Raw genomic sequence first — 23,153 nt, forward strand, 5'->3', positions numbered from 1 at the left:
TTGGGATGGCATGTCCTATAAATATCAATTAAGTCCATCTTGTTTAATGTATCATTTAAAACTTGTGTTTCCTTTTTTATTTTCATTTTGGATGATCGGTCCATTGGTGAAAGTGGGTTGTTAAAGTCCCCTCCTATGACTGTGTTACTGTCGATTTCCCCTTTTATGGCTGTTAGCAGTTGCCTTATATATTGAGGTGTACCTATGTTGGGTGCATAAATATTTACAATTGTTATATCTTCTTCTTGGATTGATCCCTTGATCATTATGTAGTGTCCTTCTTTGTCTCTTGTAATAGTCTTTGTTTTAAAGTCTATTTTGTCTGATATGAGAATTGCTACTCCAGCTTTCTTTTGATATCCATTTGCATGGAATATCTTTCCATCCCCTCACTTTCAATGTGTATGTGTCCCTATGTCTGAAGTGGGTCTCTTGTAGACAGCATATATAAGGGTCTTGTTTTTGTATCCATTCAGCCAGTCTATGTCTTTTGATTGGAGCATTGAATCCATTTACATTTAAGGTAATTATCCATATGTATGTTCTTGTTACCAGTTTCTTAATTGTTTTGGGTTTGTTATGGTAGGTCTTTTCCTTCTCTTGTGTTTCCTGCCTAATGAAGTTCCTTTAGCATTTGTTGTAAAGCTGGTTCAGTGGTGCTGAATTCTCTTAGCTTTTGCCTGTCTGTATAGCTTTAAATTTCTCTGTTGAATCTGAATGAGATCCTTGCTGGGTAGAGTAATCTTGGTTGTAGGTCTTTCCCTTTCATTACTTTAAATATGTCCTGCCACTCCCTTCTGGCTCCCAGAGTTTCTGCTGAAAGATCAGCTGTTAACCTTGTGGAGATTCCCTTGTATGTTATTTGTTGTTTTTCCCTTGTTGCTTGCAATATTTTTTTCTTTGTATTTAATTTTTCATAGTTTAATTAATATGTGTCGTGGCATGTTTCTCCTTGGATTTAACCTGTATGGGACTCTCTGTGCTTCCTGGACTTGATTGACTATTTCCTTTCCTGTATTAGGGAACTTTTAACTATAAGCTCTTCAAATATTTTCTCAGTCCCTTTCTTTTTCTATTCTTCTTCTGGGACCCCTATAATTCGCATGTTGGTGCATTTAATGTTGTCCCAGAGGTCTCTGAGACTGTCCTCAAGTCTTTTCTTTCTTTTTTCTTTATTCTGCTCTACAGTAGTTATTTCCACTATTTTACCTTCCAGGTCACTTATCCATTCTTCTGCCTCAGTTATTCTGCTATTGATTCCTTCTAGAGAATTTTAAATTTCATTTATTGTGTTGTTCAACATTGTTTATTTGCCTCAGTTATTCTGCCTCAGTTATTCTTCTGCCTCAGTTATTCTGCTATTGATTCCTTCCAGAGAATTTTAAATTTCATTTATTGTGTTGTTCAACATTGTTTGTTTGCTCTTTAGTTCTTCTAGGTCCTTGTTAAACGTTTCTTGTATTTTCTCCATTCTTTTTCCAAGATTTTGGATCATCTTTACTATCATAATTCTGAATTCTTTTTCAGGTAGACTTCCTATTTCCTCTTCATTTGTTTGGTCTGGTGGGTTTTTACCTTGCTCTTTCATCTGCTGTGTGTTTCTCTGTCTTCTCATTTTGCTTCACTTACTGTGTTTGGGGTCTCCTTTTCATAGGCTGCAGGTTTGTAGTTCCCATTGTTTATAGTGTCTGTTCCCAGTGGCTAAGGTTGGTTCAGTGGGTTGTGTAGGCTTCCTGGTGGAGGGGACTAGTGCCTGTGTTCTGGTTGATGAGGCTGGATCTTGTCTTTCTGGTGAGCACAACCGCACCTGGAGGTGTGTTTTTGGGTGCCTGTGACCTTATTATGATTTTAGGCAGTCTCTCTTCTAATGGGTGGGGTTATGTTCCTGTCTTGGTAGTTGTTTGGCATAGGGTGTCCAGCACTGTAGCTTGCTCGTTGTTGAGTGGAGCTGGGTCTTAGCATTGAGATGGAGATCTCTGGGAGAGCCTTCGCCATTTGATACTATGTGGAGCCGGGAGGTCTCTGGTGGACCAATGTCCTGAACTCAGCTCTCCCACCTCAGAGGCACAGACCTGACACCCAGCCGGAGCACCAAGACACTGTCAGCCACACGGCTCAGAAAAAAAGGGAGATAAAAAAGGAAGAATGAAATAAAATAAAATAAAATAAAGTTATTAAAATAAAAAATAATTATTAACAATAGAAAAAACTTAAAAAGTAATAAAAAAAAGAAAAAAAAAGAAAGAAAGAAGAGAGCAACCAAACCAAAAAACAAATCCACCAATGATAACAAGCACTAAAATCTATACTAAAAAAAAAAAAGAAAGAAAGAAACCAGACAGACAGAACCCTAGGACAAAGCTCTACAGACAAAATCACACCAAGAAGCATACACATACACACTCACAAAAAGAGGAAAAGGAAAAAAATACATATATCTTTTGGGAAGTCTGAGGTCTTCTGCCAACGTTCAGTAGGTAGGTGTTCTGTAGGAGGTTTTCCACATGTAGATGTATTTCTGATGTATTTGTGGGGAGGAAGGTGACCTCCACATCTTAATCCTCCTCCATCTTGAAGGTCTCCCCACTTTCAGTGGTTTTTGTTGAGCATTTATATCCTTAGCCAACATATGGTTGCAACTGATGAAGGAGTCAACATGAGGAGTGGATAAATGCAACCAACATATATATTGGTTGATATTTTCATTTAAGTTCAGTAATAAGAAAAAAGTGATTCAACAAAGACATATATATTGGAACTTCACTTGTTCATCAATGATGTGAGCAACTTCTTTGCTGAACTGGATAGTGGTTTTCAAATACTGGAAGAACATTTCCAATTTTTTGTGTGCTATTCACAATATAATGGCTACAGACAGGATGCATTGTTACTTTAAGCTGCTTCAGTACCCTCTCCTCCACTGTTTTCTTAAGTCTAGTGTGACAATCAAGAAAGCAATAAATCAAGGCCTAGTTTGCAGCTGATGCCAATTTCTTTGGTGTAAATACTCCCACTTTGGCTGATTTTAAGATCTGCAGAGTTGGGAAGACTTTGTATTGATACATCATTACAAGGGATAGATACAATAGATGTAAATAACCTCTAGAGCATAGATTATAGTAAATTGTCCAAAAAAATTAGAAAGTAATGTTTTGAATATTATTAGCTTTGTTTTTAATATAATTTATTTCATTGTAAGTTTTTAACGTCCATCATGAAAATTTCTGAAAATTTAACAGTTGGCTCCCACAAGCTGGTATAGACCAGCTCCAGCTTACCACTGGCTCATGTGTTTTCTCCTCATAGGTCGGCTTGGGAAGCCAAAAATTACTCAGAGTTTAATGACATCTGTGAATAGCACCTGCAATGTCACACTGACATGCTCTGTGGAGAAAGAAGAAAAGAATGTGACATACAGTTGGAGTCCACTGGGGGAAGAAGGCAATGTCCTTCGAATCTTCCAGACCCCTGACAACCAAGAGCTGACTTACACGTGTACAGCATCGAACCCCGTCAGCAACAATTCTGACTCCATCTCTGCCCAGCAGCTCTGTGCAGGTAACCATCTCTGTCCATCTCTCCTGGAGTCTCAGAAATGACTCTAGCCTGCTGCAAGGCCTGAATCGGCCCTAGTTCTCCAGGGGAAGGTGCCTCCCTTATGCCAGGGCTGGACCCAGGGGAATTCTCTTTCCAAGAAGCCCTGGAAAAGAATCCAAAGCCTTCTGGGTGATGCCGGGCATTTCAGGGTGTTCTGAGGCAGCCCCCGCTCAGCTCCCCAATTCAGTTTCTGATCTTGACCTTTAATAGCAGAAAGTACAGTTTCCCTCAGCGCTTTGGCACTCCCCTGGAGGACACTCAATATGGATAGTGCCCCTGAATGTGGACAAGCTTGCCCAGCCTCTATGGCCTATTTCCTGAGAGTCAAGTCTCACCGCATCTTCTATTTCCAGACATCGCAATGGGCCTTCATACTCGCCACACTGGGCTTCTGAGTGGGCTGGCTGTGCTCTCTCTGCTTGTAATCATTCCACCTTCAGTGATTTTGTTCCTTTTGCACAAAAGAGGACAAGGTAGGATTTTCTCAGAAGTTAAAATGTGGAAATGCACCTTCCTTCTTCCTTCTTCCTGGGACTGAAGTCATTTATCCAAGATGGGGTGGAAATGTCCTTTGTTCCAGGGAATTAGCCTTCCTAAAATCCCCAGCTCCCCACTTTACCATCTCCCAGAAAGATGGTCCCAAGGACTATATAACATTACCCTGAATGGTCTTCAAAATATGTTACTGGGGTCACCAAGATGGGGTGGGCCCAGAACTTGGGTTCGAGTTTAGCACTGCCATTAACAAGCTGTGCTTCATAGGTTACATGTCTTTACCTCTCTGACTCAGTGTTCTCACATGTGAAATGAGGTTTGGACTAGGTATCCAAGGTCACTTCCAATTCCATCAAAACTGTGACCTTTGAAATGTCATTGAGGGACATGTACTAATTTTATATTCCATGGTTGTCACTAGATCCCTTTGGGTCCCTCTGGATCATTCTGTAATTGTAACCATTCTCAATTCAGAAAACCTGATCTTGGGCCCTAGGGGATCATTGTACCCTCCTATTGTTCCTAACTCCGTGTCCACCCAAAATCTTGCTTTCCCACCGATCATAATAACAAGCCTGTATGTAGCGAGGCTCTACATCTGATTCCATGTTCCTGACTCTCCTTTGTGTCTGATTCCTCAGGTTCCTACTTGAAGACCTTCAGTAAGAACCCTGGTAAGTTCTCAGTCACGAGTTTCCCTGGATGATGGAAGAGATGCATTCATAGCAGAGTGGTTAAGCCTAAGCTTGTACTTTGCAGGCAGTCTGGGGTGAAGGTGCCAGCTTGACCATTTATCAACTACCAGTTATTTTATCACTGTCTCAGTTTTCTCAGTTGTAAAATATGCATAAAAATAGGATGTGCTGCAGATACTTATTAAACAGATTTAATGAATTACACATATAAAATACTTGGCCAGTGCCTGGTACCTTGTAAGTACTCAGTTAGTGTTAGATACTGTACTTACAATCGACCAACCTGGGCTTGGTACAGAAGGAGGCATTCTGGGGGAAAAGAGTTTGTGACACGAACTGTAACTCAAATGGCCTCATGATGGGGAGAAATCACACAACCTGCTCAGGCCATAGGTGATGTTCAGGGCTCCTCAAAGAGGCATCTGCCTCCAATCCCTCACAGCCTCATGGGAAGGAATAAGGGCTATTTTTTCATCTGCAAATGAGATAAGAGAGAGCACTGGGTCCGGCTCACTCACCAGGTCTGAGGCAGGGGCTGGGACAGGACTAAACTCTGAAACACTGGATCCCTGTAATATCGCTCAGCTCAGACTTGTTGTCTGCGGTTATGTTGGTGCCCTGGAATATGAAGGCCCCGAATTCTGGCTATCTCTTTTCAACTTGACCCTCAAGTGTTCCATGTTAGGAGCAAAGAAAAGCAGTACACTGGGAGGAATGCCCATGAATTCTTAAAAGTAGGGACTTATCTCTCTTGTCTGCTGCTCCATGACCTCATACATAGCTTGGCATGTGGAGAGAGCTTAACAAATCTTTGACTCTGTGAATCAGTCAAGTAACAAATATTTGCGGAGCATCTACTACAGGTCTAACATTGAGGTGGTAAAAGAAAGGTATGCACCAGAAGAGGCCAACACAGTGTATAACTAGAGAGAATCATTCTAGTCGAAAAATTAAGACCCTCAAGTGAAAAGAAAACTAGCCATGCAAGACAGTGGATGCTAAGTGCCAGAGACACAAAGTAAGACCCTGGGTGGAAAAGCTACTTTCATTGCCCACACAGGGATTGGGGAGAATCTCTTTATCTTAATGTGGACTTTGGAACAGAAAAGAATTCCCACTGAGCTCTGGGCGAAACCTGAGCCAGGTGTCTCCCATACCACATGCCATCCCTAGAAAAGGGAAAGACAGTCAAGGGTCCAAGCATCCATCTCAAGAGGATGGGAGTCATTTAACCTATTGGGGTTTTATTTCTTCATCTGAAAAAGAGAACATTAAAATAGATCACCTCGAAAAATTCATCCACATTTCACATACTGTGGTTCTATGTTTGTTTGTGACACAGATGCTGCCTCAAAAAAAACAATATACACATACATCACAGTTCCAAGAGACACCCAGACTGCAGAGCCCAGGATCTATGATGAAATCCCCCAGTCCAAGGTGAGGTGATGCTACTCATGGGTCTCCAACACACCACCCACCCCCCCAAGACAGGGAGTCATGGGCAGCAGCCACAGCCAAGAGCCAGGCAGGGTCCAACCAGGAAATACCAGGTCAGGGAAACGATGCCATGAGTCTTTCTATGAGGACAAGAATGTGACCAAGTGTCACCCCATGACAGCCTCCTGGGGTTGAAGCCTCATGCTTCCACATGAGGGCCTGGCTCCAGGTTAGATGAGAGTCATGACTAAGAGCAAAGCACCTTCTATAGGGGACCCACAACAGGGGAGTTCCTGATGTGAGGTGAGAGCTGTTATGTGGCCACTGACAGGTGAACAAGTTGCTAAGGGGGTTTCAAGGGCACAGAACTGAGAGAGGTCCCCTTGAACTTGACTTCTTGGTCTGGCTGCAGCAACAGCTTGCTTTCCTCAGGCTGATTCACTCTGTCCCACAGCCTCCCCTCTCGCCTGCCTTTTACCTGCCTGTCCCTCCCTCACCTCCACCCTGAACCAGGCTTCTACATGGTATTGCCTTTCTCTGTGCCCCCACCAGCCTGCTCTCCTAAAGTCTCCAAGGAGTGAAAGGGAAACTGAGGTCTGCCTGGTCAATCCAGCCTTGTGCTTGGACTGATAGGTCAGCTGGGTCCATAGAGCCCATGGAAAGCTAAAATTCTGACTAAGCAAGACTCAGTCTGACCCCTCCTCTTGGCTCCTGAAGATTTTGCCCAATGGCTGCCAACTGTCCCATGCTCACCCCCTCCTGAACCTGATCTTCTCCAAAGCCGGATGGAACCAGAGCTGAAGCTGGAGAGGAGGCCACCTAGTGAAAGTGCAACCAGGGAGGGCTGATGGGCAGAAGCAGAAGTAAGAAGGGGGACTCATAAGATTTTGCCTGGGCTCCCTCACTGAGGGAAGATGGGTGTTTTACAGGTGCTCCCCACCAAGGAGGAGCCAGTGAACATGATTTATTCCATAGTGCAGTACTCTGATAAGGTAAAGACTTTCTGATTTTTATCCCTGTTGTCCTGTCTATTCCAACCTTTCTGTTGTATCTTGTCCATCCAACCAGGAGTCAGCTGGTTCCCTTGGGACTCTATGCTTCTCAGGATTAATTTCTGAGGCCCTTGGTCTCATTCCACACATGCACACAGCCCTACTCCCCAGGTCCATGACCATCCACAAGCTGGCTTCCATGATGCTGATCCCACACTTTATATGCAGAGGCCCCTAGGCCTCTGAACTACAGTGTGGAAACTCCAACCTCTGTAACATCCAAGGCCATTGCTAGCTCACAGTGTGGAAATTAGAAAGCAAGTGTCCCCCACTTTCCCCCTACCCTGGACAGACACAGGCCCACACCAAGTGCACAGTAGAACACAGGTGCAAGTAGAACACAGGCTGAACCCCAGTTCCCATTTGCTCCCTTAGCAGACCCTCACAGTGTGCAACATGCCCAACCATTTGTAGAGCTCTAGTGACACTCACATTCCCTGTGCCTCAATGTCCTTCTCTCAATTATGCAAAGAGAGAAGGTAAGTCCTGATCTTTGACAGGTCTTTCAGTTTGGGGAATCTGGTGAGGGGTTGATACTGTCTGAGGATCCTCATTTCTGCTACAGTAAGGACAGCTCTGGGGTATCTGGGTGAATCAAATATTTTGGAAGTGTTTCTGTTTAATAGCTGAGCTAATAGGTAGGAAGCTTATCGTGAAAGATAAATTTGAACCCGAAAGTCTCGGAGGAAAAGGATAATAATGATAACAAATGAAGAGTGGGAAGAAATATCAGGATACCAAAATGGAATGCAAGTGAATCCATGAATAAGAATTAAGAGCTGATTCTATGAGGCATCTATGAGTTGGCCAAGTAGGAAGGTCGTAAGGGAACTCAATGCACAGGTTAGTTTGAATGTAAAGATCAGCCAAGTGTCCTGGAGAACAAGATAAAAGGACCTTGACTTCCTCAGTGATCAGGAGATGAAAGGAGGGAGAAGGAAAAGAAGGAGGTGAGTGAGGAAAGAGGAGGAGGAGGGAAAAGGAAGGAGAAGCAGGAAGTGGGAAGCAAGGTGTCCGCATGTTTGAACCAGGATTGGAAGGAGAGAGGGAGGAAACAGAGAAGAAAATACAACTGGAAAAGACTAGATTTGAGGGATTAATCAGGGACTCTTGGATTGAGACATCTCAAAGTAAACCCTCTAGACAAGTTGGATGACAATTATTAATTTGGTTAATATGTAATTTAAAACCTAGGACTCTGCGAGCCAATGGGAGGGTTGTCTGCAGTATTCTAAGTAACTAAAGCATATGACACCAGTGGAGGTGACTCACCAGTACATATAGACCAAGGTGCAGTTACTGGGGTACAGAAGGAATGAAGGCTGAACTAGGAACATGGAATGTGGGTAACTTGAGCCTGGATATCGCCTCAAGCCTATAGTCAAAATCAATGCAAATATTCACATTCTCTACTGCTGCTTTTTTCTAAGCTAAGAAGTTGATTACCCAAGGGCTTCCAAATTGGGTGGCTGGAACAGAGGTGAGGGACTCAGCAAAGGGCAAGGCCCTGCTTCCCCAGTTTACCCCAGAACCAGGGAACTCTAAGGCATCTGTCTGTGCCATTTGCATGACTCTTGAGGGCTCCTTGTGGGACTGGAATTCCCTACCAGCACCTTTCAGTCAACATGTCCTCCTTCTCCCTTTTGTGCAGATGGGGAAAACCAACACTCAGGACAGCAAACCTCCTGGGACTTCAAGCTATGAAATCGTGATCTAGGCTCCCAGATGGAATTCTCCCCATGGAAACTGAGCTACAACCATACCTACTGGCAGATGCTCCATACCTAGACTTGCTCTTCCCAGATCTTACCTGGAGATTGCAAATCACCAGATCCCAACACGTAAGCAAAGAAGCAAACACTCTGTTGCTGGGCATAGCTCTTGCCTAGATAAGCAAATGGATGCATGCCCTTCCTGAAATCGCTCCCTTCCTGATGGATGACAAGGCAGGTCCTTTGGTACAGTGCTTCCCACCCTTCTTCACATGGCAGCACATGGAGAAAATATTTTTATGGTCTAAAGGGATAAACAGTCAAGATTGCTCATGGCTGGAGGCTGTGTATGACCAGAGGTGATGACTCTTCCCAGCAACCCCATATGTGAAGGATCCACATTTTGCACACCTGTAATCTGCCATGACACACCACTTAGGAGCCTCTGCTCACACTCAATATATGGGAGGAGCCCTGGTGCATGGCTTCCCCAAGTCCACACAGCACCTTGGGCAGATTAGCCCCTCACCTGAGTACACGGCTTGGCATGTAGAGTGGGGACTGCATGTCAGCCTCTGTTTGTCCCTTTGCCTGGGAAACTTTGTTCAGGGTACACCTGGCTGGACCAGCCCAACCCTATATGACTGTGTGGCATGGGAAGCCATCAGAGTTGTGGCTCTCAGCTGTGCAGACACAGTCTCCCAATAGAGTGTTGGAAAATGCTCTTTCTGTAGGAACTAGACTGCTGGGGTATTTTTCTTCAGACTCCACTTCAGAAACCTCATAATATATTTTTTTCTGGCCACATTTTCCTTCTATATCATTCTGTGATTGTTAATTTTATGTGTCAACTTGATTGGACCATGGGGTGCCCAGATATCTGGTTAAACATTATTCAAGCTGTGAGTGTGAGGGATGAGATAAACATTTGAATTGGTAGACTGAGTAAAGCAGATTAATCTTCCCCTCCTGTGTGGGTGGGCATCACCAAATCCATTGAAAACCTGAATAGAACAAAAAGGCAGAGTAAGGGAAAATCCATTCTCTCTCTCTGCCTGTCTTTGAAATGGGACATCAGTCTTCTCCTGCCTTAGGACTTGCACATGGACTGGAACGTCCACGATCAGCTGTCCTGGTTCTCAGGCCTTCGGACTCAGACCAGAACTAAACCATCACCTCTCCAGTTTGCTGATTACAGATCCTGAAATTTTTCAATCTCCATAACCACATGAGTCAATTCCTTTATAGCTATTTCCTGTTGGTTCTGTTTCTCTGCAGAACCAGGCTAATACACACTCCAAACAGCCTCATCAAGAAGAAGAAGCCATATCCAGTAACCCCATTCTCTAAAAGGAATTGCTCAGCTATGCTTCTGGCACTTTAGGGGAACCCAACCATCAAAACAATAGACCTTGAAGGAAGCAGTCATTCTCTAGGGGGAACTTGGTAGATGACAGTATAGATGATGAAATTGGGTTCACCTCAGTTCCTAAGGCTCAGCCCAGAAAGCCGTGGAGTTCAAGCTGATGTTAATGGCCCTCCCCCTTCCCCTGACAGCACTGCGGAGGAATCACCTATGGCTGAGCAGAACATTGAAGTAAGCATTTGAAAAATTGTTTCCCTTATGTGTTAGCAAACATAACCAGCTAAATTCTAAACCCCCATGAACAATCCCAGGCTGGATAGCAGAAATAAACTGCATTTAGGCAGAATGAAGTTGTTAGTCCCCATTAATGGGTCCATAGAACCACCTAGTCCTGACTCTCATTAGCACTGTGTTGGGGGTTGCAAGGTCTCCAAAGTGTAAGATGAGCATGATGTCTGCCCTGGTCTAACTACAGCACAAACACTACAGTTAAATTCTGAACTACATGCTACAGGGAGTGGCATGAGCTAGCACAGTCAGAAAAGATCTTATGGAGGAAGTGCAGCTGAAGCTGGACCTCAAAGGATGGATGGGATTTGGCAGAGAATGAAGAAGACAGAAGACATCCAAGTGAGGAAGGCATGAAAGAAAGAAAAGGACTGGATCTGTGTCATGTATTTGGGGGTACCTCCCCAGATATACCACGCATGTTCACAGTCCCTTGCCTGTGTGTGGCACAGTGCTCAGATGGAATGTATGCCCCCATCCCCTGTCCATTTACACATCCTTCAATACCCAGCTCAAATGTCACCTCGTCTATGAAGCTTTCCCTGATATCACTAGTCAAATTAACTATGGTTCTTTTTGCACTCCTTCCCCCACCCCTTTGGTCTTTCTGTCATTAAAACTCATTTCATTCTACCTTACAGTATAGATTATTATTTGTTTCCCTCTATATTGTCCATTACTTAAAGGCAAGGCCCGTGACTTCATGATCATGAAGAGGTGATCATGAGAGGTAATAGCTTTATTCATCTCTGCATCTACCGCCAACCAGCATGATGTCTTGTACCTTGTTTGTGAGCTATAAATGCTGTTGAATAGAATTGAAAGTGACCAGCCAGCTTGCAAAGAAGATACATATTGGAAATACTGATGGATAGGAGCCAATAAGCACAGTGGAATCAAATCGTGGCAAGCATTACATATCAAGAGGCAGATATCAGAGGCTATTCCTAGTATAAGGACACTTTGGAGGGAGAAGATTTTCAGAGTTAGACAGACCAGCTAAGACATCAAGTGATGCAATGAACCAGGTGTGAAGAGGTGAAAGGCAGTCACCCTAGGGAAGGGTATGAAGGAAGAAATAAAAAGATGTGGCCCTAAAGGATGAAGAAGTTCCAAAGTCACACTGAACAGGCTGTTTCTTCTAAAATAAAAGTACTCCTTTATGTGAATTGAGGGATTGCTCCTGAATATCTTCATTCTGTAACTGCTGCCCCTGCCTCTCTCTGGTGTGCTTACTCAGTCACATTCTTAGTATCCTAACACCCCAGTGGAAAGGTGGGGTGGGAGAGAAAGAAAAGAAAGAAAGAAAGAGAGAGAGAGAGAACGGAAGAAAGAAAGAAAGAAAGGAAGGAAGGGGGAAGGAAGGGGAAAGGAAGGGGGAGAAAGGAAAGAAGAAAGGAAAGAACCAGAGATAAGTGTTCCTTAAGTCTTCCAGGAGAACGAACCTGGGATGGAACCAGTGCACAGGAATTCTTCAAGTGGGCTTTGGGACTCAGGACCACCGTGTTTGATTCTTTCCTATGAATCTTCCGATTTATGAAGACATAAGCTACTCACCCCATTCCTAAGGGCTCAGTTCTCAGATAATCCTTCTGTAAAATGAATGTGATCTTATTTTCCCCTTCACATATTTCCATACAAACTAGATTATGAACAACAGGTCTATAAAATCAAAGTATTCTTTCAATGGAAGAGGATCTTGTATCAGACAAAGATGTGCTAGTTTAAAAATGTGCATTGAGGGCTTCCCTGGTGGCGCAGTGGTTGAGAATCTGCCTGCCAATGCAGGGGACACGGGTTCGAGCCCTGGTCTGGGAAAATCCCACATGCCGCAGAGCAACTAGGCCTGTGAGCCACAACTACTGAGCCTGCGCGTCTGGAGCTTGTGCTCCGCAACAAGAGAGGCCGCGACAGTGAGAGGCCCGCACACCGCGATGACGAGTGGTCCCCGCTTGCTGCAACTAGAGAAAGCCCTTGCACAGAAACGAAGACCCAACACAGCCAAAAATAAATATAAATAAATAAATAAATAAATAAATAAATAAATAAATAAATAATTTTTAAAAAATGTGCATTGAAATTGAAATTGAAATCTGAGGGGCAGGGCCCTCTAGTGGAAAGCACCGGTAAGACAGGACACTCCCTCGCAAGTCAGCGTGAGCTTTAACAGGGAACTGAGAGAATAAGAAGTTGCAGTTAATGCCTCTCAGAAAAAGAAAGTGAAGCTGATTTAAAATTAGATTTTTTTAAAGCTATAGAACATTATGAACTGTACAGCCCACAAGAGAAGAGCTGGACTGGGCCACCTATGGAAAGTGGGCATAGGAAGGAGCCTGGCTGGTCCAGGCTATGTAAACAGAGAGCACTTCTCATGGTTACTCCTGGAGAAAAGAAATGACCGGGCTATATTCTCTTCAAGATCCATTACTTTCCTTCTATTTGAATTTTCCCTGAATTTCCCTTGATTTGTAAAATTTTTTCGCCTGTAATTAGTGACAGTCCCTATTGGCTGTAAAATGAAGCTTAAGGACACAATAGGAAAAAGTGTAATGAGTGGTCGCAAATGTGGACTCTGATGCTAGAGTACCTGGGTCTAAATCCTGGTTTCTTAGATATGTGACCTTGGGCAAGTTATTTTAACCTCTCTGTGCCTCAGTTTTCCCATCTGTAAAATAGGAATAATACTGGCTCCTACCTTGTAGGGTTGATGTGGGATTAAATGAGGTGTTCCATGCCTGCACACAGTAAAGCCCTGGATCATTATATTAGCTGTTCTTATAGGCCTGAAACCGTCATAAGATGCTAAACCAAAATTATGAAATAAGGTTCTTGCAACAGAAATGTATCTGATATTGTGCTAAACTAACATGGTATATCAAACTTTTAACTCTCAATGCTCAACTCAATATCTGCTCCTATTATTTCACTTATTACACTACATCCTAGTTACCTGATAACATACCTGTCTCCTCAACTAGTGAGAGCACAGGGGCTATGTCTGAAGAATAGTGATGAAATAAAGAGCTATTTGAGGGCAGGGAGCCTGTAATAGTTATTTGAGGGCTTACTTTGTACACCAACTGCTACACTAGATGCTGTAAAATAGAAATTAACTCTTCTAGTTTACATTAAGGCTGAGGGAATAAATACCTTAGCAAAGCCAGTAAGCTTGGGAAGACAGGATTTGAACTCAGGACTTCTTGTCATCAAGGGCTAAGTACTTGCACTCTACCATGCTGCCTCCCTTTACCTGCTCTGGATTCCCAACACATGGCACTTTGCTTCAAGTATAGCACACACCTGGCACCTTGCTTGACACATAATAGGTGGCCCACAAATATTTATTGAATGAATATGTACATATAATAATATTTTAAAGACAATAACTGCAGCTCCAAGTCAACATGTTCATATATTAATTCCATTGTTCTCTGGATAACCACCCAACTTTCCTTTTGGAAACAGCCATTAACGAAGCTTGGATAGAAGCCCTCTCTGCATTTTGGACAGAGCTAGTTTCCTAGCAAACAAGGAATCCAGGTCTTAAGCATTTCTGATGAGTTGTTACAAAATGGGAAAAACACAGTGTAAATTTCCACTATTGATACCACAAGAAAAACAGGAACAGAAGAGGTAAGAACTGGGGAGTTGTGCTATACTATTTCATGGTTAAGAAACAGCTACGCACCTTGAGATTTTAATGATCCTCCATCCAAGTGTGAGGAGCCCTTGATGGTTTTTCATATTAAAGTGTTAATACATTTTGACAAAGGCCCATTAGTAAAAGTCCTGAAGTTCTGATTTGAGGAAGCAAAGTAATGACTAGTACATTCTCTAGAGGCTTGTAGACTTTGAGAAATTTATTTAGAGAATGCATAAGAGAACTATTCTCTCTTTGGATGATAATTATTATGATCGCTCTTGCTGGCTGATTGCCCAGGCAGTTTTGAATAACCCTACACAAGCCTCTGGGTTTAGCTGCATCAACTCTGGGACCTGAAAGTGGCCATATCTTTGCAAGTGGGAAATAGAGATTTTTTTCTTATGAGGTCTTATCATAGGCAAATAATTACATAAATTATCTGTCAGGGAATTTTTAAAAATACACATAATCTCAATCACTAATTTATAATCTATATTTCCAACTGCTTATGGGTCATTTCTGCATGGATGTCAGAAGTCACCTTAAATTCAGTGTGCCCAAAATTGAACTTACAGGTCTTTCCTTGACCTCCCCAACTTGCTTTCTGTCTGTTTCCACTGTGCTAGTTAATGGCCCACCAAATCATAATAGCTGACACTTACTGAGTGCTTACTATGTACCATTCCCGCCCTGATGTTTTATATGTATTCACCCATTTAAAGCCCATAAAAAACATTAAAACTTATCTACCCCCAAAGTAGATGCAATCATCCTCCATTTTACAAGTTAAGAAATTGAGTCACAGAAAGGCTAAGTAACTCAGACAAACAAATATTTAAACCAGGAATCAATTCCTAGTCTTCCAACTCCAGGGGCTGTGTCCTGAACTGCTATTCTTCACTGCTTCACCAATCAGCAGCTACCCAAAGCAGAGAAATCTTTTATCCTCGAGTCTTCTTTCTTTCTTCCCATCACCTCACCTCCCCCCTATATCTAATCAGCTATTTGGTCCTGTCAATTCCAACTCCTCTATATGGCTCCTCTCAACCATGTCTCCTCAATCTGTCTAATTCTCAAACACACCCTCCCTCTCTATCCCAGTCTCTCAGTTCATTCCTTTATCATTTATTACCTGAGCTGCTATCACATAAAGAGCAATCTTTCTAAAACATGGAAGTTATCACTTCATTTCCCTGTGGGACCAGACTCCTTAGCAATCTGACCCATCAGATTTTCCAGGCCCCTCACCTGCCTCTTCTCTAGGCTCCAGCCACATAGAAATATCGTGAGTCCATGAACACACCAAATCCTTTTCCACTCCCATGCTTTTGCCCACGCTGCATCCCCCACCTGAAATGCCTTTCTCTCCATTCCATCTATGGCTCTTTCATATTTCAAGGATCAGACCAAGTATCCCCTCTTTGTGTAGCCTTCCAAAACCTCCCACTCAAAGCTAAATATATAGCTCCCTATTTACACTCCTACAGCATTTAGTACATAAGTGCATAATAGTAGCATTTATCATATTCTTTTATAATTATATAGCTGTGGCATTTTCTTAACTGTCTCCCCAGCTGGTCAATAAGTTGTTTTGGCTCAGAAGACTTTCTCCTCTTCTTTGTGTCCACAGTACCTAATAAACCTTGGATCCTCAAAAACTTGGATTAATTAATACAAGCATGAAGATTATGCTCACTAGTAGCAAATGCTGCTAAACCTATTTCAGAAGCTAGGTGCCATGTTTGTAACAGGGTATTTTATCCTTTCTACATGTTATCTTTTATTTCATGCATTTGTAAATTTCCATTAATAAAGTATTGTCCACACCTTGTAAGTAGCTAAGAAATGAGACTACAAGCTCCATTTCAGCAAGTAAACCCAAAAATATTTGATGATGCATCTATTCTGTTTGTGTCTTACTTTGCTTTTTCAAGAAAAGAAGAGATAAAATAAGTAGCTGAAACATCAAAGACTATCAACAATATGATAAAGGCTCTGAGCAGCTGAGAACTCAGACACTGAATAGACACAAAGTTACCATGGATTGAGTAGTCAGACAGAGAATGGGGAAAAGGAAGTCTGTTGTGAGAGAGATGACCAGGATCCTGAGAGAAGATGGAAAACCTAGAGATAGGGAGGACCAGGACCAGAAACAAGAAACCAGAGCACAGCAGAGGCATATGGCTAGAGGTAGAGCAGGGAGTTCTGCCTTGATCATCCTAGAAACAGAGAAATTGGGCACTTAAGTAATATGTTTTGGGGTCCATTTCCCTCCAGTACAAGAGCTTTGTCTTATTCATCTTTTCATTAAGAGTGCTCATCACAGAAGCCAATGCCTAGGAGAGCTTAATAAATATTTGCTGATTCACTTTGTTATAAAGCAGAAGCTAGCACACCATTGTAGAGCAATTATACTCCAATAAAGATGTAAATAAATAAATAAATAAATAAATAAATAAATATTTGTTGAACTGAACTCGGATTGGGACCCAGACATCAAGAGTAGAATAGAAGTCCTGGAAACCACTTTGAGTCTGTTTCTAGGGAATTTGAGAGTAAGATTGCATGGATCACCCACAGTGCCACTTGGAGAAAAGGGATAAAAGGACTAGGTTTTTCAGTGACGAGACTTGTGTGTGGTTCCCTCAGAACTATGGGTGCAGGGCCTCAGGATGTTTTGTAAAACTTTGAAGAAATGACTTGCTAAGAGGCGGTATGTGAGATAGCAAACAGTACCTTCTAGATCTGAAACCACTTCCTTTACTCTCTACTTATCAAAGAAACTTCAGATCCTCTGCTCTGAGCAACTCTTTGCAAATACGCTTGGGCTCCCAGCTCCCACAGTTACATCTCTTCATCCGTTTCTTGTTGGGCTGAAATGGAACCACTACCCAGAAGAATTTCAGAGCCACCTGTGTAGCAACTTTATAAACAGATACAGATAATCTTGAGAAGATTTTTTAAAATTTTTGGTGGTGTTTTTCTAGTGCCCTCTGAGGTTCTGGCACATTTCATTTAATTTAATCTACACATTAGCCTTAGGACTCTCCCTCTGTCTGAAATGTTTTACCACCCACTCCGTACCTTCACTACCTCTAATACACACTTCACTTAGTTGATGCCCAGTCATCCCTCAGGGCTCAGCTCAAATGTCCCTTCCTGAGGGAAGTCTTCCTGTTCTTCAAACCATGTCTGATGCCCATTTTTACTCTCATTATACTAGATCTCTTTCCACCACAGCAGTTTTCAAATTTTATCTTTAAATATTTCTCCTTGTGATTATCTGATCAATGTCTCTCTTTCCCCACTAGACTGTGAGCTCCATCAGGGCACAGATCACATCTGATTTTGCTCATCATTTGTATCCACAATGTCTGATCCTGTGCAAGTTGCAGAGGAAGTCCTCAATGTATAATATTTTGATTAACTAGTGAAGATGCAACAGTTTGTACAGCCTTTAACTGTCTTACCTTACCTGGAATGAGTAATTCTTTGGCACATGTCTCAATGACAAAGCTATTTATTCCAAAGTATATTCCCTTAATAAGTTTCCAACCTTCAGATGGAAATGCAATAGACAAATACTGGCTTTACTTCCTGTGTAGAAAACATAGTTAAGAATTAGAAAACACAGAAAAGAGTTAACATTAACAATGTGGGCCTAAGACTGCTATCCTTTGAAAGGTGTGCTTACAAGGTTGGCCCTTGGCTGGTGTCTGGGAACTTGGATTTGGGGAAAGTTCTACCATTCCCTGATAAGAGGGAGTCACTGAACTTAAACTGTTTATACAAACAATTTGCTTTGTGCGGAACACCTGCTTTCCTTCTGGGATTCTGAAATTTTGTACATGCTAGGTAGACAGCTCCTGCATGACTACTGATAAAAACCCTGGAATCCTAGGCTCAGACAAACTTCTCTAGTAGAAAATATTTCACACTTGTTGTCATCACATGTCACTAGAGGAATTAAGCATATCCTGTGTGACTCCACTGGGAGAAGCCTCTTGGAAGCTTGTACCTTGATTTCTCCTGGACACCACTCTATATACCATCTCCTTTTACTGATTTTGCTTTGTATTTATTCACTGTAATAACTCACAGCCATGCGTATAACTATATGCTGAATCCTATAAGTCCTCGTAGTGAACCATTGAACGTGGAAGTGGTCTTGAAAATCCCTGACATACCTCCTTGAATGTTTTTATAATCCATCCAATTTTTCTTCTTTCATCCAGCAGTAGCTACAGCAGTCAAGCCACTATCATCTCTTACCTGGACAACAGCACTTTACCTCCTGAAGTCACACTTGCCCTGGTCCAATCCATTCTCTACACCACAGCCAGAGTGATCTTTCCAAAACACAAACATAACGCCATCTTGTGGCAGGGATAACAAATGGATTGCTCTGGTATATAGATTTACATCCATAATAGTTCATAAGTTGAAAGATTATAACTAGAAGAACTTCTTTAACCAGAGATAAAATGGAAAATATGCTCAGTTATCTAATTCCTCAAGCGGCACCAAGCCTAGACCGTCTTATGAGCTAGCTCCACCACCTTCAATGAAAGGATAATTTCTATGTAATTTTAACTGTTCCAAAGTGTAAAAAATAGTGGAAAATTTCAAAATTCATTGAGCACTATTAATATAGCACTGATTCCAAACTAGATGAGGATGATTCCCAAAATAGAAAAATATAGACCAGGGATCAGCAAACTACATCCCGTGGACAAATCCAGTCTTCCAAGTGTTTTTATATAGGTCGTGGGTTAAGAATAGTTTTTACCATTTTTAAAAGTTGGAAAAACTCAAAAGAAGAATAATATTTGGTGACATGCAAAAATTATATGAAATTCAAATTTCAGTGTTAATAAATAAAATTTTGCTGGAACACTCCCAATACTCACTTATTTACATGTTGACTGGGGCTGCTTTCATGCTACAACAGCAAAGTTGAATAGTTGCAGTGGAGACTGTACAGCCCCCAAAGTCTAAAAATATTCACTATCTTGACCTTTACGGAAAAAAATTTGTGAATTCCTGATATTGATCAGTCTCACTTATTAATATAAATGTTAAAAATCTTAATTCAAATTTTAGTAAATTGAACCAAGCAAGGAATTAAAAGGAAAAAATTGCAATCAAGTAGGGGTTCTCTCCAGAATGCAGAAATGATTTATCTTTAAGAAATCTTTTTTTTTTTAATTTATTTATTTATTTATTTATTTATGGCTGTGTTGGGTCTTCGTTTCTGTGCGAGGGCTTTCTCTAGTTGCGGCAAGCGGGGGCCACTCCTCGTCGCGGTGCGCGGGCCTCTCACTATCGCGGCCTCTCTTGTTGCGGAGCACAGGCTCCAGACGTGCAGGCTCAGCAGCTGTGGCTCACGGGCCCAGTTGCTCCGCGGCATGTGGGATCCCCCCAGACCAGGGCTCGAACCCGTGTCCCCTGCACTGGCAGGCAGGCTCTCAACCACTGCGCCACCAGGGAAGCCCAAGAAATCTTTTTTTAAAAATTTTTTATTGAAGTATAGTTGATTTACAATGTTGTGCCAATCTCTGCTATACAGCAAAGTGACTCAGTTATACTCATATAGACATTCTTTTTTTATATTCCTTTCCATTATGGTTTATCATAGGATATTGAATATAGTTCCCTGTGCTATATATTAGGACCTTGTTGTTTATCCATCTTAAATGTAACGGTTTTCATCTACCAACCCCAAACTCCCAGTCCATCTCTCTCCCTCCCCACTCCCCCTTGGCAACCACAAGTCTGTTCTCTATGGCTATGAGTCTGTTTCTGTTTTGCAGATAGGTTCATTTGTGCCATATTTTAGATTCCACATATAAGTGATATCATATGGTGTTTGTCTTTCTCTTTCTGACTTACTTCACTTAGTATAATAAGATCTAGATGCATCCATGTTGCTGTAAATGGCATTATTTTGTTCTTTTTTAGGGCTGAGTAGAATTCCATTGTATATATGTACCACATCTTCTTTATCCATTCATCTGTCGATGGACATTTAGGCTGTCTCCATGTTTTGGCTATTGTGAATAGTGCTGCTATGAACATAGGGGTGCATGTATCTTTTTGAATTATAGTTTTGTCCAGGTATATGCCCAGGAGTGGGATTGCTGGATCATTTGATAATTCTATTTTTAGTTTTCTGAGGAACCTCCATAATGTTTTCCATAGTGACTGTACCAACTTACATTCCCACCAACAGTGTAGGTGGGTTCCCTTTTCTCCACACCTTCTCTAGCATTTGTTATTTGTAGACTTTTTAATGACAGCCATTCTGACTGGTGTGAGGTGGTACCTCACTGTAGTTTTGATTTGCTTTTCTTTAATAATTAGTGATGTTGAGCATCTTTTCATGTGCCTACTGGCCATCTGTGTGTCTTCTTTGGAGAAATGTCTATTAAGGTCTTCTGTCCATTTTTCGATTGGGTTGTTTGTTTTTTTGTTGTTGAGTTGTATGAGCTGTTTGTATATTTTGGAGATTATGCTCTTGTCCATGGTATCATTTGCAAATATTTTCTCCCATCTACTCCGTAGGTTGACTTTTGTTTTTTGTTTGGTTTTTTGTTTGTTTTTATGGTCTGCTGTGCAAAAGCTTGTAAGTTTGGTTGGGTCCTATTTGTTTATTTTTACTTTTATTTCTACTGCCTTGGGAGACTGGCCTAAGAAGACATTGGTACAAGTTGTGTCAGAGAATGTTTTCTGCCTATGCTTTTTCTAGGAGTTTTATGGTGTTATGTCTTATGTTTAAGTCTTTAAGCCATTTGAGTTTATTTTTGTGCATGGTGTGAAGGTGTGTTCTAACTTCATTGATTTACATGAAGCTGTCCAACTTTCCCAGCACCACTTGCTGAAGAAACTGTCTTTTCCCCATTTTATATTCTTGCCTCCTTTGTTGAAGATTAATTGACTGTAGGTGTGTGGGTTTATTTCTGGGCTCTCTGCTCTGTTCCATTGATCCATATGCCTGTTTTTGTACCAATATCACACTGTTTTGATTACTGTAGCTTTGCAGTATTGTCTGAAGTCTGGGAGAGTTATGCCTCCTGCTTTGTTTTTTTTTCCTCAGGATTGCTCTGTTAATTCTCGGTCTTTTATGGTTCCATATAAATTTTTGGATTATTTGTTCTAGTTCTATGAAAAAATGTCATGGGTAATTTGATAGGGATCACATTAAATCTGTAGATTGCTTTGGGTAGTATTGCCATTTTAACAATATTAATTCTTCCAATCCAAGAGCATGGGATATCTTTCCATTTCTTTGAGTCCTCTTTTATTTCCTTTATTAATGTTTTAGAGTACTCAGCATATAGATATTTCACCTCCTTGGTCAGGTTTACTCCAGGTATTTATCTTTCTTTGGTGCAATTTTAAAAAGTATCTTTTTTGCATTCCCTTTCTAATATTTCATTGTTAGTGTAAAGGAATGCAACTGATTTCTGAATGTTAATCTTCTACCCTCCTACTTTGCTGAATTCATTTATTAGATCTAGTAGTTTTTGCGTGGAGTCCCTAGGTTTTCTATATATAATATCATGTCATTTGTATATAGTGACAATTTTACCTCTTCCCTTCCAATTTGGATAACTTTTCTTTTCCAGTCTGATTGCTGTGACTGGGATTTCCAATACTATGTTGAAGAGAAGTGGTGAGAGTGGGCATCCTTGTCTTGTTCCAGATTTTAGCAGGAAGGCTTTCAACTTCTCACCATTGAGTATTATATTGGCTGTGGGTTTGTCATAAATGGCTTTTATTATCTTGAGATATGTTCCCTATATTCCCACTTTGGTAAGAGTTTTTGTTCATGAATTGATGTTGAATTTTGTCAAATGCTTTTTCTGCATCTATTGAGATGATCATGTGGCTTTTGACTTTTATCTTGTTAATGTGGTGTATTACATTGATTGATTGATTTGCATATGTTGAACCATCCTTGTGAACCTGGGATGAATCCCACTTGGTCGTGGTATATGACCATTTTTATGTGTTGCTGGATTCGGTTTGCTAACATTTTGTTGAGAATTTTTACATCTATATTCATCAAAGATACTGACCTGTAATTTTCTTTTTCGGTGGTGTCTTTGTCTGGTTTTGGTATCAGGGTGATGGTGGCTTCATAGGATGTCTTTGGGAGTGTTCCCTCCTCTTCAGTCTTTTGGAGGAATTTGAGAAGAATCAGTGTAAGTTCTTTGTATGTTTGGTAGAATTCACTTGTGAAGCCATCTGATCCTGGACTTTTGTTTGTAGGAAGTTTTTTTATTACAGATTCTATTTCACTTCTAGTGATAGGTCTGTTCAAATTATCTATTTCTTCTTGATTCAGTTTTGCTGGGCTGCATGTTTCTAGGAAGTTGTCCATTTCTTCTAGGTTGTCAAATTTGTTGGCATATAATTGTTCATAGTATTCTCTCTTTTTTTTTAAATTCCTGTGGTATCAGTTGAGCTTTCTCCTTTTTCATTTCTTATTTTGTTTATTTGGGTTCTCTCTCTTTTCTTCTTGGTGAGCCTGGCAAGGGATTTGTTAATTTTGTTTTTGCTTTCAAAGAACCAACTCTTGGTTTTGTTGCTTTTTTCTATTGTTTTTTTTTAAATCTCTATTTATTTATTTTCTCCCTGATCTTTATTATTTCCTTCCTTCTGCTGACTTCAGGTTTTGTTCTTCTTTTTCTAATTCTTTTAGGTGGTGAGTTAGGTTGTTTATTTGAGATTTTTCTTCCTTTTGATGAAAGTCTGTATTGCTATGAACATCCCTCTAAGAAACGTTTTTGCTGCATCCCATAGATTTTGTAGGTTATGTTTTCATTGTCATTTGTCTCAAGGTATTTTTTTTTTTTTAAA

At 41.2% G+C, this 23,153-nt stretch overlaps 2 protein-coding genes across 3 annotated transcripts in view; both read left to right on the forward strand.

Annotated features, from left to right (window-relative positions):
- CD84 (CD84 molecule) overlaps positions 1-12,696 on the forward strand; it is a 42,702-nt gene extending 30,006 nt beyond the window's left edge. The window contains exons 3-8 of one of the 2 annotated variants that reach the window (XM_082406709.1): positions 3,307-3,558; positions 3,951-4,070; positions 4,734-4,766; positions 6,130-6,227; positions 7,157-7,219; positions 8,931-12,696. In XM_082406709.1, the coding sequence (XP_082262835.1) occupies positions 3,307-3,558; positions 3,951-4,070; positions 4,734-4,766; positions 6,130-6,227; positions 7,157-7,219; positions 8,931-8,996 (632 nt within the window). In that variant the 3' untranslated portion in view covers positions 8,997-12,696. The remainder of the gene's footprint in view (positions 1-3,306; positions 3,559-3,950; positions 4,071-4,733; positions 4,767-6,129; positions 6,228-7,156; positions 7,220-8,930) is intronic. The other variant, XM_082406710.1, reaches the window with a different exon arrangement.
- Positions 12,690-23,153, forward strand: part of SLAMF6 (SLAM family member 6) — a 46,320-nt gene continuing 35,856 nt past the window's right edge. Inside the window, exon 1 of the mRNA XM_082406602.1 lies at positions 12,690-23,134. The gene's annotated coding sequence lies outside the window, so the exon portion shown is untranslated. The remainder of the gene's footprint in view (positions 23,135-23,153) is intronic.

This window comes from Balaenoptera borealis (genome assembly GCF_965194805.1).
Source record: "Balaenoptera borealis genome assembly, chromosome: 1".
NCBI classification, from domain to species: Eukaryota; Metazoa; Chordata; class Mammalia; order Artiodactyla; family Balaenopteridae; genus Balaenoptera; species Balaenoptera borealis.